This window comes from Nycticebus coucang, chromosome 2, assembly GCF_027406575.1.
Source record: "Nycticebus coucang isolate mNycCou1 chromosome 2, mNycCou1.pri, whole genome shotgun sequence".
Lineage (NCBI taxonomy): Eukaryota > Metazoa > Chordata > Mammalia > Primates > Lorisidae > Nycticebus > Nycticebus coucang.
In genome coordinates this window covers 105836580-105854043 of record NC_069781.1, presented here as the reverse complement: position 1 = coordinate 105854043, position 17464 = coordinate 105836580, and the positions used below count along the sequence as shown (strand labels likewise).

The 17464-nt window shown below is 38.5% G+C and overlaps 1 protein-coding gene and 1 pseudogene across 6 annotated transcripts in view; one reads left to right on the top strand and one right to left on the bottom strand.

Annotated features, from left to right (window-relative positions):
- Positions 1 to 2933: 2933 nt before the first annotated feature.
- Positions 2934 to 17464, bottom strand: part of LOC128576105 (contactin-associated protein-like 3) — an 80804-nt gene continuing 66273 nt past the window's right edge. For 3 of the 6 annotated variants that reach the window (XR_008377245.1, XR_008377246.1, XR_008377247.1), the window contains 2 exons: positions 10882 to 11101; positions 2934 to 4328 (listed from right to left, as the gene is read on the bottom strand). Coding sequence is in view for 2 of the 6 variants with exons in the window: in XM_053578120.1 (XP_053434095.1) it covers positions 4134 to 4324 (191 nt within the window). In the remaining 4 variants the exon portion in view is untranslated. The remainder of the gene's footprint in view (positions 4329 to 10881; positions 11102 to 17464) is intronic. The other 3 variants (XR_008377248.1, XM_053578130.1, XM_053578120.1) reach the window with 2 other exon arrangements.
- On the top strand, positions 5103 to 5215 carry LOC128580029 (uncharacterized; annotated as a pseudogene).

Below are 17464 nucleotides of genomic sequence, written 5' to 3'. Positions count from 1 at the left end.
GGGTACAGAATTCTGGGCTGGAAATTGTTCTGTTTAAGTAGATTAAAGGTAGATGACCATTGTCTTCTTGCTTGGAAAGTTTCATTAGAGAAGTCTGCGGTCACTCTGATGGATTTGCCCCTGTAGGTCAACTGGCGCTTACTCCTGGCAGCTTGCAGAATCTTTTCTTTTGTCTTGACTTTGGACAGGTTCATCACAATGTGTCTTGGAGAAGCTCGGTTAGAGTTGAGGCGACCTGGGGTCCGATATCCCTCTGAAAGCAGTGTGTCAGAATCTTTGGTGATGCTTGGGAAATTTTCTTTTATAATATTCTCTAGTATGGCTTCCATTCCTCTGGGGCATTCTTCTTCCCCTTCTGGAATTCCTATAACTCATATGTTGGAATGCTTCATAAAGTCCCATAATTCTGACAGTGAACGTTCTGCTTTCTCTCTCTTCTTTTCTGCCTCTTTTACTATCTATCTGAAAAACTTTGTCTTCTACCTCTGAAATTCTTTCTTCTGCATGGTCTAACCTGTCGCTGATACTTTCCATTGCATCTTTAAGTTCCCTGATTGTTTCATTTCCTTCAGCTCTGCTATATCCTTTTTATATTCTTCATATCGTTCATCTCTGATTTGATTCTGTTTTTGGATTTCCTTTTGGTTATTTTCCACTTTATTAGCAGTTTCCTTCATTGTTTCCATCATTTCTTTCATTGTTTTCAACATGTGTATTCTAAATTGCCTTTCTGTCATTCCTAACATTTCTGTATAGGTGGAATCCTCTGCAGTAGCTACCTCATGGTCCCTTGGTGGGGTTGTTCTGGACTGGTTCTTCATGTTGCCTGGAGTTTTCTGCTGATTCTTCCTCATGAGTGATTTCTTTTATCTGTTTCCTTGCCCTAATTTTCCTTTCACTTCCTCTTGCTCTTTAAGTTCTTGTGCCTGTGGACTAAGGGTTACAGGACCAGAAGGGTGAGAAGGTTGAAGAGCAAAAAAGAGATGAAAGAAAGGAGGACCGAGTGATAAGAAAAAAAAGAAAGATAGAGAAAGGAGAGGGGGTGGGGGTAAGGAATATTGACAAAAAGAAGAGAGGCACAGAAAGAGGGAGACAGGGCAATATAGGTGTACAGTAGGGTACTTTGACACAACCTTAAAAAAACCCCACCTTCTGGGGGTGCCCAGTTGGGTGGTTCCCTTGAGGTCAGCAGCTCTTTGCTAACCTGATCAGACACAGTACCCTACCTCCACCAAGTAGAGAGGACAGACAAAAATGCTATAAATCAAACCAAAACAAGCAAACAGAAAACTTTACGGGGATAAAATTGGGTGAAAAACCAAATGATAGCGGTAGAAACACTAGGAAAAATGAAGTTGTAGTTATTAAAAAAGACAGCAATGGGAAATTATAATTAAACTAGAAAAATTGAGAAAGAAAAAGGGATCTGTATGGAAAAGATTGAAATTAAAAAACAAAAGAACATCAACAACGTCAAAATAAACAAACAAAAAAAAACAACCAAACAAAAAAAAAGAAAAAAATAGACAACCAAAAACAAAGCAGTTTGTATATGCTATTGAATATTGTCTGGGCAACACGTGGTCTTCTGGGGTATGAGATGTTAGTCACAGTTCTGATACGACTGGAGCCTGCTGATTTCTCAAACCCCAGCAGGTAGACACCCTAAATCTCTCTTCAGCCCACTTAAAAGGCACTTTGAACTTGTAAACTTGCTGAGCAGAAGCTTTCCCAGCTTTCTCGCTGGAATCACTGCTGAAGTGGCTATCCACTTACCCAGTGTGCCAAAACCAATCTCACTCTGCCCCTCAGGGTTAGGGCTGCAAGGTGGCTCAGACCCCACCCTTAGGCTACTTGGTTGCTGGGTTACCAGCTCCCACCGGTTTCTAGCTCTGGGACCCTGAGGGCGGAGCTTGCTGGGGCAGATCACTGACAATGGTTCCGTGTGACCCACCGCCAAATACTGTTAGCTCCGTCTGGCTCAGCGGCTCAGACTGGGGCCCTAGACAACGGCCAAAGTTCTCCGCACTCCCACTCAGGCCTTCCCCAAGGCAGTTCAACTCAGTGCCAAGTCCAAGGACATCAAAACAGTTCACAGGTAAGGCCTTTCTGGTTTGCAGTCTCGCTGCTACTGAACTTACAGTTGTGGGCGGGTTTAGACGGATTGAACACACGCGACCACTTGCCGGTTTTCCACTGTTTTGGTCCTCCTCTTAGGGTCCAGAAGTCTCTCGCTGACTCCCTGTATCCTCATAGGAGTGATGATAGGCAGTTCCCACCAGCCAGAGATGCCTGGAGTCCTATCTCCCCAGACTCACGGTGCCCAGATGCAAGTAAGCTGTTACTCGGCTGCCATCTTGCTCCGCCTCCCCCAGCAGAATTTTTATAATTTTGAGATTCACTCTTCTTCCAGCCTTTCCCTCACTCTCCCGCCTCCTCTGCCCCGTCGGAAGTGATCACAGAAAAATTTTAATCTTTCATTAATACTGCATGAAAATTTTATTCAAAAGAGAAAATTAAATTTTAGTTCTATACTTTTTATATTAAGGTTCAATGTAAAAACCTAAATTTATTTCATTTTACCCAGTTTAAACCAAGATTTTAAAATTCTCTTTTTTAACTATTGACATAGATTTAGTTTTATCTATGTCATTTTCTATGTTTTAATTTTTTTTTTTTTTGTAGAGACAGAGTCTCACTGTACCGCCCTCGGGTAGAGTGCCGTGGCGTCACACGGCTCACAGCAACCTCTAACTCTTGGGCTTACGCGATTCTCTTGCCTCAGCCTCCCGAGCAGCTGGGACTACAGGCGCCCGCCACAACGCCCGGCTATTTTTTGGTTTCAGTTTGGCCGGGGCTGGGTTTGAACCCACCACCCTCGGCATATGGGGCCGGTGCCCTACTCACTGAGCCACAGGCGCCGCCCTGTTTTAATTTTTTTATATTTCAGGTTTTGTGAGGGTATAAACAACCAAATCACAATATTTGAAATTGTTAAGAGGAGTCCCTCTTGTAGCTATGTCCTGTACCCAAAAGGTGGGCCATACACCCCTACATTGTGCCCATTCGGTGGGAGCATCCCAAACCCCACATCCCCTCACCTCACTCCCTCCTTCTCCCTCCCCCCAACTGATTTGAAATGAGATTTTCTCCTGTGTGGGCGTGTATTAGATGGTCTACTGGCTTCATATTAGTATTGAGTACATTGGATATTTGCTTTTCTATTCTTGTGATATTTTACTGAGAAGAATGTGTTTCAACTCCATCCAGGTTAATTCAAAAGATGTAAAGTCTCCATCTTTTTATGGCTGAATAGTATTCTATGGTATGCATATCCCACAGTGTGTTAATACATTCCTGAACTGATGGGCATTTAGGTTTATGTTTTAATTTAAAACAACTTTTAAGTAATCTCTACACTAGACAAAATAACTTTTTCTTTATTAAAAACAATTCTTCCTTGATTGCTTTTTTAAAAGTTTCTTTACCAAAAACACATCCTACTTTCCTTATATACTCAGTATATAGAATTGTTTCTTTTATATCTAACAGTTTGAAGTACATTTATTAACTGCAGTTTTAATTCTTAGCAAAGTTCATTTCTCTAGAAATTAAGTCATTTTGAACTGTTATTATATACCAAAACACTTTATGAATATATATTTCATAGTTTTTATAAACATGGGATTTTTTTATGGAACAATTTTCAAGGCAGAATGGGACACATTTATTAACAAACCCAAATATCTTTCATTGCTCTGAAATAAGAAACCATGGGCTTATATTATTATTATTTAAGCAATATGTTTTATTTAGAAATGATCTCAAATTCCATTAATATCCACCGTTTAACTTAACTTAGCAAAATTCTAAGGGTATAATTACCAAAAGGATTTAGAAACCTTTAAGTAAATATATTACTTATATATATATCGTCAGGGAGGATACCTGAGAAGGTTGAGGTCTAGGATAACAGATCTTCTCAAAGAGATCACAAGGATAAACCTGCAGGGTCCTCTCCATGGTGACTCAGCTCTTGGGAATTTGTAAACTTAATTTCCTAGAACATGGAAATTTCTAAGTTGTGAAATCCTGTAGTTCTGTAGGGGCTGGAATAGCATCTCTCGCTTTATTCAAACTGGCCTATGAGAAGGGTACTTATGGGTTGGAACTTTTTGACTGTTGATAAAAAGGGAAAGACCAAGCCGGTACGGGAGCACAGCCATTTGGAACTCTTCTATGCCATAAGCTCTGGGCTGGTAAATTAAGCCCGTCCTCTTATAAACATAGTATTTGGGTGCTCTTCCTCTCCACTGGGCCTCGTCTTCCTGCAACAATAAAACATAATTACTATAAAAAGATTCATTTATGAACTTTCATTACATTTACCTAACTTACTTGTCCTTAACAATTACATTTAAATTGTCACAGAAAACAAAACTAGTCATTTCAATTATTATTTTTCTTTTGAAAAAGACAACACAGGTTAATCCTTCATCAGCCAGTTTCATCTTAACCACAGCTTGGATTTATATACTGGGTGTAAAGCCCAGAGGATAGAGCCAGGAAGATGATGCCTAGAAGATCCAACCCTTCCTAGCATGACCAGAAGCAGAGCTGGATGGGAGAGGAATGGCAATACATGGTCCCAAGGTCTCATTGTGGCCATCTATCCAGATTCTGAAATCTAAATGTCAAAATCAAAGACATAGCTTGCAGCAGTTATGTGCAAGGCTTTGGAGGAGCCCATCAGCCATCCCTTCTAAGCATTAGCTCATAGACAAATCAAGCAAGTATCAAAAATATCACAGAAGCAATAGTTTCATAACCTTAAAACATCTAGCACAGACAGCATCAATCTGTCTAATAAGTAGACCCAGAAAAAAATTTTCTGATCAAATTTTGAAGACATTTTTATTTTATCAAGGTTGCCACCCAGCTGGGTTCATATGCCTATTGCCTGAGAGAAAGCCAATATCCAGAAACAGCAAGGTTCACCACAGAGAAAAGTTTTTTTCTACATAGCACTAAGCGGGGAGATGGGAGAATTCAAATCCACCACCCTGAGAATTGGGGGACAGGGTTTTTAAAGACAGTTGGTAGTGTGCTCGCTTTGGCAGCACATACACTAACTAAAATTGGAACGATACAGAGAAAATTAGCATGGCCCCTGCACAAGGATGACATGCAAATTCGTGAAGCGTTCCATATTTTCTCTAATCCAAAAAAAAAAAAAAAAAACAGTTGGTGGCCAGAAGTTTGGGCAATTAAAGTCTGCTAAATGGTTGGTACCAGGGCAGAATCAGCAGTCCCTTGGTGTGGGCTGCTATCTGGGGGGGTTAGTTGCTGTAATGCAGTTTCTTGGTTGGAGGTCAAAGACCAGTTGAGTCAATTCCATGGTCTTGGTGGGTCAATCAATCCATTAGAATGCAGGACCTGGAAGGTGTTTCAAAAAACTACCCCAAGGTTGCAAACAGATGATGTTATTTCCAGAGAAAAGTTAAAAATCTTTACAACTACCAGCTGTGCCCTCTAGAGTAACAATTATAGAGATGCAAACAAGAGGACAGTGATTATTATTATCAAACAAATGAGGGGACAGTGGCTGATTATTATCATTATTTTAGTTAAGCCTGTTCCTTCAGAGAGTTTGATTATTATCATTAACTTAGCCTTGTCTATTCCTTTACAGAATTTGGGGGACCTTTACTCCAGTTCTTGCCTTGCATTTGTTACTCGATGAAGAAGGTCCTGCTGCCTAACACTGTCAGCCAATATGCAGAGACAGGGATAGGCCCCCAAATTTTACTTGTCAGATGGCCAGGGATTCTAGAGAACAGTGAGAGTAGCCCCTCCAAGACTATCCTGTTCTTCCACTTCCAAAATCATAGTTTTATACATAAAGATTCAAAGCAAAGACCACATTAACTCTTATTTTAAATAACAATCAGCACAATTTAGTGACAATCTATTACAACATTTCTAATTTACAAGTTAATTTCCTGCCTCAGTCCTCCCAAAGCAAAGACCACATGAACCCTTATTTTAAATAATAATTACTTAGCATAACTCCGTGACCTATTACAACATTTCCAATTCCAAAGTCAATTCCTTAAACTATTCAGGATGTATCTTTAGGGATTCCCTAAAGCAACTGCCCTAGCCTGACTGACTCCATCCTATTCTAACTACATGTGCTTTCACACCCTTCTTCAATTTGTAAGGGCAGTTTCACCAATTTTAAAACTGCCTTTATTTACCAAATATCACTAAACTCACAAGCACTTAAAAAATACAGGAGATAGTTTCTTTTTATTTATGAGTCCTTATTTATTTTGGTACCATGTGGGCAATGTACAAGTACATGTACAGGCATACGTATACATACAGCCATATGTATACATACAGACACAACACTAAACACTCATGTATACATACACGTACATATCTAAAAGCCAAAGAGATTAAGGAGTTTAAAGAAAAGAGGGTACAGCTTTAGACCTGACAGGGACACATTAACAGCTCTTAGGGCTCTATGAAGAAAACGAGGGACCTCAAATGAGGGTCAGCAGTGCCTTTTGTGTGTGTGCTCCCCTCAGGGTCTCAGGGTCACTAGATGTTCCCTCTAGTTCCCTTTTGTGTTTTCTGGTATCAAAGGTGGCAGAAAGAAGGAAAAGTAGAAGCAAATTGGAACACAAGTCTCAAGGAAGCCAATTTGGGGACATTTTAAGCTTTCCAAAAGGCGAATAACATTTTAGTTAGCAAGGAATTTGAGCAAAAAAGGACCTAGTCAATTAAGAATTTCCCATGGACAATTAATGACAATTAAGGTTATGGGGCGGGGGAGGAAAAGCAGAAAGAGGGACGGAGGGAGGGGGTGGGGCCTTGGTGTGTGTCACACTTTATGGGGGCAAGACATGATTGCAAGAGGGACTTTACCTAACAATCGAAATCAGTGTAACCTGGCTTATTGTACCCTCAATGAATCCCCAACAATAAAAAGAGAAAAAGAATTTCCCATGGGAGAAATAAGATTTAAAAAACAGAGAGGAATACAAGCTTTTAATTAAGTTGACTTTGACCAGATAGCTCTTTAAAAAGAATCATAAAAACTTTTTAAAATGTGCAAGCAGCCAACTTTTTGTCCTGCTAAGAGAGGATACCTAGAAAAAGTAAGGTCTAAGAGAACAGAGCTCTTCTCAAGGAGACCCCAAGGATACACCTGTGAGATCCTCCCCATGGTGACTCAGCAATTAGGAATTTGTAGAAACTTAACTTCCTGGAACCTGGAAACTAATGTTTCCACTTCTGTAACAGCCTGAGATTCTGTAAAAGCCGGAGTCAATTTTTCTTCAGCTTGATTCAAACTGACCAGTGAGAAAGGTACCCATGGGCCAAAACTTTTTGACTGGGGATAAAAAGAAGACGACTGAGCCAGTCGGGGGGCGTGGCCATTTTGAATTCTTCTGTGCCGTTGCCCCACTGGCTGAAAAAAGCTCTTCCTCTTTTAAACACAGGAGTGTTCATTCTCTCCATTGGGCCTAGTCTTCCTGCAACATTGTCAGCAGCCAACCTTTCCCCGGAGCAGAGAGAGTGGTGGCTTCAGCAGCAGCAGCACCTCTCCCTACCTGAGAAGATCCCTCCTTCCCTGGTAACCCATTCAGTTCCCAGGGATGGTGGGAGGCAAGGCTTCCCAGCCCAGTAAAAGAAGCAAGATAAATGAGAACCAAGTTGTTATCACACTATAAATATTGTGGGGGTGAAAGCAAAATTCCCCCTTCACTCTCAGAAGGTTCACTGAAAAATAAAATCACAATAAAGCAGGTTATTAAGAAAAAAATATTAAATGTATTTAATATGTACACATGGAAACCCTGAGGAAATGAGGATTCAACTCACCAATGAGGCTCAAGAGCTTATATACCTTTCTGGTAGAATGGGGGGTTGGATTTTGTATAACATAGGACAACTAAAACAAAGATTAACTGGTAAATAGCTCCTTTTTTGGATTTTAAATGAGTCTGAGAGATGTGACCTCATCTTCTTAAAGAATCTGTTCTTTAGGTGGGAGAAGAAAAGGACAATTGTTGTCCCAGGTAGGTCTGGATCTTAGATGACAAATCTTCAGCAACTTAGGGTTAGGTTAAAGAGAACTTGAGGAATTTTTCAGACAGTTGAGAATGCCAAAATGTCATTTGAGGGTAAAGATATTCCTAGTTCCCTTCAATATAAACCAAAGTTTTAAACCAGAGGCATACCTAAACCAATGGCTCAAAACTAAAACAACTATATATGAGACTAAAACTGAGAAGCCTTTTATGGCTTTAACCAAGGTCTTCAATGAAGGAGCAAAAGCTTCAGCCTTCCAGATCCTAGACCATTCCCAATGGCAGTTTAAAGAAAAGAAAGTTTTGATAGCTGCAAATGGAGTACAACTCAAATTTCGGTCTATCCATATTCTCTAAGGTTTAAGACAAAGGAAAATAAAATCTGTTTAGGGGGAGACATACAAATTATTGGGTACTAAAAAGGCTATGGGTACTGGACAAAAAGGTTCCAGCCACCTGTCACTGTCAGCCAATACAGAGACAGAGGTAGTTCCACCCAATTTATTTGCCAGAAAGCCAGCAATTCTGGAGAACAGTGAGATTAGTCTCTATGAGACTGTTCTGTTCTTCCGTTTCCAAAATGACAGGTTTATACATGAAAGTTCAAAGCAAAAACCATGTTAATCTTTATCTGAAACAACAATAATCAGTATAAGCCATGACCCAAAAATCATTCCATTTCAAAAGTTAATCTCCTAAATCAATCCTCCTAAACTATTCAAAATGGGCATCTTTAGGGTGGGAGCTAAATTTACAAAACAGTAAGAATGGGAGACAGGAGGTATAGGTCACTTAGGACCTAAACCAACCAGACCAGCAGTCATGTTGGCCCTAGCCTGATTAACTCCATCTTAGTTTCACTATGGGTGCTCTCGATACAAACATAAATTTAAAACAAATAATTCAAACTAATTTTTATAATGTTTCCTTCTTCTCCTAAGTCAAAGGATTTGCAACCACCCTTATAAATTAATAAAAAGTACAAGACTAGAATTGGAGTAAGGGCCCCCAAACTCTGTGAAAGAACAGGTTTAGTTAAAAATAATGATAATAATTAATTACTGTCCATGTTGCTACTCTGGAGTCACATGGCTGGTAGTCACAAAGATTCTAAACTCTCTCTGCAGATAATATCACCTTTGCAAAACCTAAAGGTACTTTCTGAGATATATTCTAGGTCCTGCATTCCAGGGAATTAGCTGTGTTACAGAAAGTTCAATATTCCCTGCCCTTCGAGCCACTAAGCTGAGGCAGGGATGAGGGTTCAGTTCCCCAAAAGTTGGAAAGGCAGAAAATATTTTTGCCTATTTTTTTTTTTTTGGGCCCTTCCCTCTGCAACAGTTGACCCAGCCAGACCAGTGGCTCATACCAAGAAACTGACTCTACTGGAATTGTGACCCTAGGAACTAAATCATGATTTGTACATCCCTATAATTTTGCTTCAAACCTAGTCAACTAGCAAACCTAATTGCCTAATCCTTGGCCCATAAACTATCCTTAAAAACTCTCAATGTACACAGTTATAATTTAATAAAAAAAATAACAACAATAAAAAAAAAACTCTGTCTCCTAAATTCTCAGGGAGGCAGATTTGAAAAATTCTTCCTGTCTTCCCACTTAGCACTATGTGGAATTAAACTCTTTCTCTATTGTGAACTCTGCTGTTTCTGGGTATCAGTTTCCTCTTGGGTAGTGAACAAATGAACCTGGTTAGGTGGCAACAGATTTACATTCCCAGGTACTAGTTCCCCGAAGAGAAATCAAATCTAGGCTAAGAAAATGAAAGCAGAATCTTACCCACCAGATGGCAAGGCAGAGTGCCTTCTTAATAACCCACTGAGGGATCCAAAGCAGGTAATTTGAGTGTACAAGTATCTTTAACATTATTTTAACTCTGATTTCTGCTCTTTTAAAGAAATCTTGCCAAGGGAGTTGTTAAGGCTATATTTCTTTTGAATCTTTTCATAAGTAGCAATAAGATAACTGTTTTTAAGAAGAGAGCACACTAAAATGTTTTCTCTTAAATATAGCTGATTCAATTTCATAAGCAATTCAAACCAATACAAAAACTAAATTTCAGACACAGGTTTCTCCCCTCCCCCTATTAATCCAAATTTTAAAAAGAAAAAAAAAACAAAACAAAACAAAGAGTTTTACTAATTTTATTTGACTGGGCATAATAGGTAGAGAATTGGGAAAAATTATTGTGTAAAAAATTCTTACCTTTTTTTATGGGCTTTTTGTAAGTTTTCCCAAGATCTCATCCCTGACTGATAAGAGCCGCATAGGAAGAAAAAAGCACTCAAATGTGTTAACATGAGGTATGAGGGGGAGGTCAGATGGCTGAAGTTTTTATACTATCCTGAGATTACAGAAAGAATGGGGACTTGGAATGTGATATAAGAGGTTATGAGGGATAGAAGAGGAATGTCATGGCTGGCAAAGGTGGTCTTGTTATATAGATGAGGCCTCTTAGGCAGCAGCCCTTAGAAAAAAGTAGATGATAGCCTGTGATTGAGTTAATGTGTCCTAGATCTGAACAAGGGGTGGTGAATGGGCCTCAGAGAAAACCTAAAGAATTGTTAATTTTTTTCTATGGATACAAATGCCCTTCACAAAAGGCAGCTTTTGAGGTTTATTTCTGCCTGCTGGACCTCTGAAGAGCCATCTCAAAATATGTCAAAGAAATATACTTTGGAGTGAAACATTTTTGGTTTCCTTTGGTACCCGCTCTTTGTATATGCCATGCACCCAGCTGCCTGCTACGGCTCACCTGCACTCCATCTGCATTCCAGAGGCTTATTTCCTGCCTGTATTAGTCTTCTTGGACTGCCATAACAAAATGCCATAGACAGGGTAGTTTAAACAACAGAAATGTATTTTCTCACAGTTCCAAAGAAATCCAAAATCAGATTGTTGGCCAATTCGATTTCTGGTGAGGGTTCTCTTCCTGGCTTATAGATGGTCACTTTCTAAAGGTGTCTTCACGTGGTCTTTTTTCATTGTGTGTGCATGGACAGAGAGAGAGAGAGAGATTGATTTTCCTTTCTTTTTCTTCTTACATAGACTCACAAATCCTATCAGATTAGGTCCCCTACTCTGTGACCTCATTTAGCCAAAATGACCTGAGACTGAGCAGGGACCCCTCTTAGAAACCTACTGGGGACCCCCCCCACCACCACCACCAAGCATAGAAATAAAGGAAAATCTTGAGTCCCTTCAGAGGAAGTTCCCAGAACCTGGTCACTCTTGAAAAGTAAATGGGCAACTTTATGAGAACAAAGGTTTTCCAAGTAAGCCAAAGTCATGAGGTGTTTTGGTTTCCTGTAGAAATTACAGGATGGCATCTTAACATATGTTCTTGAGTTGTTTTTCAGAAATCCCCCACTGGTTTGAAAATACAGATAAGGAGGAACTGAGGAATGAACTCTTTCTGGCATTCTTTGATTCAAATTTCCCCCTGAGGGGCTGGACACATCCACCTTAACATTCCTTTTCACTAATCATAGATTCTCTGAATCCACCTATGCTCTCCCTCTCTTTAAAGTCCTGTCTTTGGGGGCTCAGTATTGTTGTTGAGGGTCCCAGTTTCCTAAACCCAGTTGACCTGGTTTAATTACTTGGCTGAGCTAGAAAGTTCAACTGAGTCAAGGTGATAATTGGAAGTAATAATGAATGGAAACTGAAAATAAAACTAGAGCAGCACAGCCAGCATGAACAGAGTGCTAAGTAACCCACAGAAGTTTCAGTGTAATAAAGGGAAATTTTATTTAGGAAGAACAAAGGGAAAGTTTAAAGCATGTCCAAAGAGAGTTAGAAGTGGGTCCCTCTCATCATGGAGAGAAGGTGGGAGAGGCAGAGACATAAAGGCCCTGCAAAGGTATAAATACCCTCTTTCTCTCCATTTGAAATTGGTTGCAACTCTTTCATTGGCCTCTCTCTAGGCATTATGACCCTTTAGTTTTGGCCAATGATTATTATCTCTTTCTACTGGTCACTGGTTACTGAGGTTACCTTATACTACATTCTTATAGGCCCTCTAGACTTCTTGGCTCAGCAGGCCACGTTTTCTTCCTACCCCCTTTGAAACCCCTCTCTTTGTGTCCCTTCTCAACAATTTTGCTCACATGAAATGTACTCTTGTCGTTAAAAGCTCTGGTTAGCAAGCCATCAGGAAGTTAAGGTATTAAGCATTAGGTACCCATACTCCTTGCCTGGTGTCCTGCAAATAAAGCCTCTTTATCTCCCTGAAACTCTCAGTTTCAGTGTGAGGTTTTGCTGTACCAGGTGAACAGACCTCAGTTCAGTTCCTCCATGTTTGCTGGCTCATGCCTGTAATCCTACCACTCTGGGAATCCAAAGCAGGTGGATTGCTTGACCTCAGAAGTTCAAGACCAGCTTCATTTCTTGAACCAATCACAAATTAAAAAAAAAAAAAAATCTTCAAATACACCTATAACCTATAAGCCCCCACTTCAAGATGTCTAGCCTTTCTGGGCTAAACCAATATACATCTTCCATATATTGATTTGTGATTTTATCTGTAATTCCTATCTTCACAAATGTATAAAACCAAAATTTAACCTTGCTACATCAGGTACATCTTCTCAGGACCTCTTGAAGCCATGTGCTCCAGACCACTGGTCACACAACTCATCTCAGAATAAACTTCTTTAATTTATTTTATAGAGGTTTTTTTTTTTCCCCATTAACAGTATATAAGCTTCTTAACCCCACTGCAAGTTGGAGTAATAACTCTGTGGTTCTTTCTATGCTTGTTAATAAATTTGTATACCATTTACTCAATTAATTGGACTTTTGTGGACTGATTTTTCAACAAACCTTCAGAGAGTAGAAAAGAAGTTTTCCACTGATCTCCACACCTGCTTTCTGCTTGATTAATTGTCCTCCTAAAATGCCGGGAGCCAAAACATATACAAAAATGCCCCTTGCTAGCTTGCTTGATTTACAGTTTTACGAGCAAACTATTCTCAGGAATTCAACCATAACAGCAACGGTACTTTCCGCTTGCGTATCTCTTCAAAAATGCATCCCCTGCCTTAGGGTCCTTCTCCTAGTAATTCTCCAGAAACTAGCCCCCTCCCCGCCCTGCTAGGAATAGCCCTTAGTTACTTCCTCGTTTGTGTGCTTATAAGCCCAGCTGAAAAAATAAACCCTTCGGAGCTTGATCAGACTCTTGACTTGCTCTCATTCTTTCGTGTCTCTTGTCCCCTCATTCAACTGACCCCCTTTGTTTCCCAGGTCCCCGTTGAATTCCCCGCGGGCCGGGGCGCTAAAACTGCCCAGCTGTTCAAAATAACTTATGCATAGATATAGCATGGATCATTTCACTATGTCCAGTGCAAACCTAAACAATGCAAGCTCTTTCTAATTAGAGATAAGACTCTAATAAAGCATGAACATTATCTAACCACCTAAAACTCTTATAAATAACCATTGCTTTTCACATATTGGTTCACAAAGAAAAAAATTATGTATAATTAACCTTACTAATATTATCTTTTGAGAAGTCTTTTTCTATATTTTAAAGTAAATGTCAATTTAAATAGTCAAAATGAGGAAAACAGTTAAATCAAGATGGCAATGCTAACCATATACTAATAACTTCATCTAAAGGAAAAATATGTACTTCATGGGAAAGTCCACCATTTTATGGCATCATGAACAATTAAATCTTATGAATTATTTTTAATTTTTATATACTATTTCCATTTTTGCTTACTACTAATATTTCCTTTATATATAATCCCCAAATAAGAAGAATTTGGAAAGGCATGAAGAAGAGGAAACTACCAACCACCAAGGTATCAAAGATAAACAGAATCAATATTTTGCTGAACAGGCGTCCATATATTTATATGTTCATAGGCATGGATTTAGGAATAAATAAATTGGCATTAGTGGGATCACACTGAATCATTGCTGGACCATAAATGCCATAAATGCAGGACTATGAATGATTTATTTACTTCTATAAACAGGCATATGGTGGACTCAGTATATATTTCTGTAACGGTGGAAGGATGGTTTAACATAACTAATTCCATTTTGCTTCTGACCCCCTACAGTAATATCCTGTAGGTTAAAATCTTCTACTTAGCTCTGCATGTAGGCTAGGAGAAAGGTGATAGCTTTTTCCCCAAACCAACTCCTGAGTAGATAAGAAAAATATACACAGAAGTAACAATACTGTTCAAGATTTAGAGGAACATCCCTACCTATCCTACTCATCCAAAGTTAAATGACAAAAGCAAACAAGTTTTGCAACCTTCTCAGACCCTCACTGATGCCCAGATGTCTGTAGTCTTCAGTTACCTCTTATAATTCTTTCTTAACATAAAAATTAGCCCAAAGTTCATGCTATCTTAAGATGGTTCTTTGGGACATTAGTCAGCTATCTTTCAAGTATTCTGGCTTTCCAAATAATAGTCACTTTCCTTGTTACAACATCTTGTCTCTGACTTACTAGCTGTCCTGTGGCAAGTGGTAAGAACTTGGACTTGGTTAGAGTTCTAGAAAACCTAAGTAAATGCTATTGACAAAGTATTTTATTTTTTAGATTAACATTGTGTCATGGAGACCTATCAATCCCACAAGATGGCTGGCTAAGATAACCTAAAAACACCTACTTCTGTAATTAGAAACACCTAGAGACACTAGGTAATATATAACAATTTTCCTTCCTGTTCTCCGTAGATTGAGTTTTAGGTGTTGATAGACAGTCTTGCAGGTGGTAGAGATAAAACCACTGATCTTAGTGATTTAGAGAGTGTTAAGAGATGCCTGCATCCTGGGTACATTTCTGGTACCCAGAAAATGTGGCCCATTCAGACAAGGGATTAATTTTTTTTTTTTTTTTTAAAGAAAAGCTATGGAACTTTGCTATTCTCTAGGTTAAAATAGAAATTTCTTCTTAGAAATAAAACATTTTGCTTATACCTTGCAAATGTTTAGAAATTAACTATAAGTAATTAACCAAATTTGTAATGCATAAATGACATATTTTATAAACTCTGAAATAATAATAAAACTCACCTTTATGGACATAAAAAGCTTCAATACATATGAAGCAAAATTAGACAGAAGTATGATGATAAATAAACAGATGTTCAAGGAAACAGTTTTAAATATCTCTTACTGGGGGAGGGGAGAATTGGGAGTTGTTTAATGGATATAGAGTTTCAGTTTTGCAAGATGAAAAAGTTCTAGAGATTAGTTGCACATCATTGTAAATACTTTTAACACTACTGATTGTATTTTTAAATTGTTAAAATGTACAAAGAAAGACAAATATTGTATTTTCTCACTCCAAAGTGGGAGCTACAAAAGTGAACACATGGACATGGAGAATGGAATGAAAGAAATGGAGACTTGGAAGGGTGAGAACCTGAGGGGAGGGGTATGGATGTGAAGAAATTGCTTAATGGATACAATGCACATTATTTGGGTGATGGATATCCTAAAAGCCCTGATTTTACCACTATGCAATGTATGCATGTAGATTGTGCTCCAAAAATTTATACAAAGTTTTTTAAATAGTTAAAATGGTAATTTTATGTTACATGTATTTTACTACAATTAAAACAATACTCCTCTGAGGTATTGGTTGAGCTACAAAACAAATAAGGAAATTTGGAAGCTCTATTTAAAATTTCATGAATAGGGCATTAAAGAACCCTACAACCACTACAAAATCACATTTCCTTCAGGTTGATATAAAACATTTATTTTAAAAAATTTCCATGCATTAGGCCACAGCAAGCATCAACCAGTATGTTAGATAACATAGAATTTATTAACAAGAAAATCACACTATCCTATGCTTTGAGAAATTTAAAAATGCATTTGAAATTTAAAAATCAAAAAAATAAAATTATATTTAGAACAGAATGACAATGGAACCACTGTATATCAAAACTGGAGAGTGCAACTAAAGCATTACTTGGCAGATGATTTGTATTCATAAATACATCTGTTAGATAAGAGAAAACCTACAAAGTCAATGGGATAAGTGATTTCATTCGAAGGGAGACCCCTCACATAAAACACCATGACTGGCTACAAAGTTATTTAAATAAGACCAACAGCTTACATTGTAGAAATAGATTTACAACTATAAGGGAACACAGTGGGTGACATCTTACACTTCAGATCAATTAGGGAAGAACTGAGATTCTTCCCCAATAGTACTGGGACACTAGTTACACATAAGAAAAAATAAAATAAAATTAGATCCTTACCTAACACTTTCAATAAAAGTAAATATATGGTTTAGTTATTTAAAATAACAATCTTAAAAATGTAGAAGATAAGAAGAAATACATTTTACTTGCTCTGGGCCCAGGCTTTACCCTTGGGAAAGACAACCACCACCTGATCTAATCATGTAGACTGACTGCAGCTTGGTATCTCTGTAACAATAAAATTACTATAGACTCCTCCCCCCAAAATTGCAGCCAAAATACAAATTATAAAGCAAAAGATCTAACTACCAAAAGACTCCCTACAAAAAGGGTAGAAGCCACTAGCTGAAAGAAGATATTTGAAACACATATGACAAGGGAATAGCATTTGAAATATGAAGAATTTGTATAAATTAGAAGAGAAATGATAGAAAAATGGACCAAAAAGGAAAATATACAACTTGGTATTTCACAAAGAAAATAAACTTACAAAGATGCTCAACCTACAAATGCAGAAGCCAAAAAGAACTAAATAGTAAATCTTTGTCAAGATTTTGCTCTGTGTGTGTATGTATTTCACATGTTCTGGTTCTGCATGTTTTATTTGATACTTTTCCCATGTCGTGAAGTTAAGAAGAAAAAAATGACTCATTCAACAAATATGTATTGAACTGTATCTTTGTACCTTATGCTTTCCTAGACACTGGAGCTACATGGAAAGAACAAAATAAAGCAAAACAAAAATCTCTGCCTTAATGAAGATTCTATTTCTAGAGAGGCAGATAATAAACAAGAAAAATATAGTACAGGGCGGCACCTGTGGCTCAGTCGGTAAGGCGCCAGCCCCATATACCGAGGGTGGCGGGTTCAAACCCGGCCCCGGCCAAACTGCAACCAAAAAAATAGCCGGGCGTTGTGGCGGGCGCCTGTAGTCCCAGCTGCTCGGGAGGCTGAGGTAAGAGAATCGCCTAAGCCCAGGAGTTGGAGGTTGCTGTGAGCTGTGTGAGGCCACGGAACTCTACTGAGGGCCATAAAGTGAGACTCTGTCTCTACAAAAAAAAAAGAAAAAGAAAAACATAGTACAGTAAAACCTCTATATCGACCACCTCCCTACACTGACCATCTCCATAAGTTGACCTAATTTTCACAGAC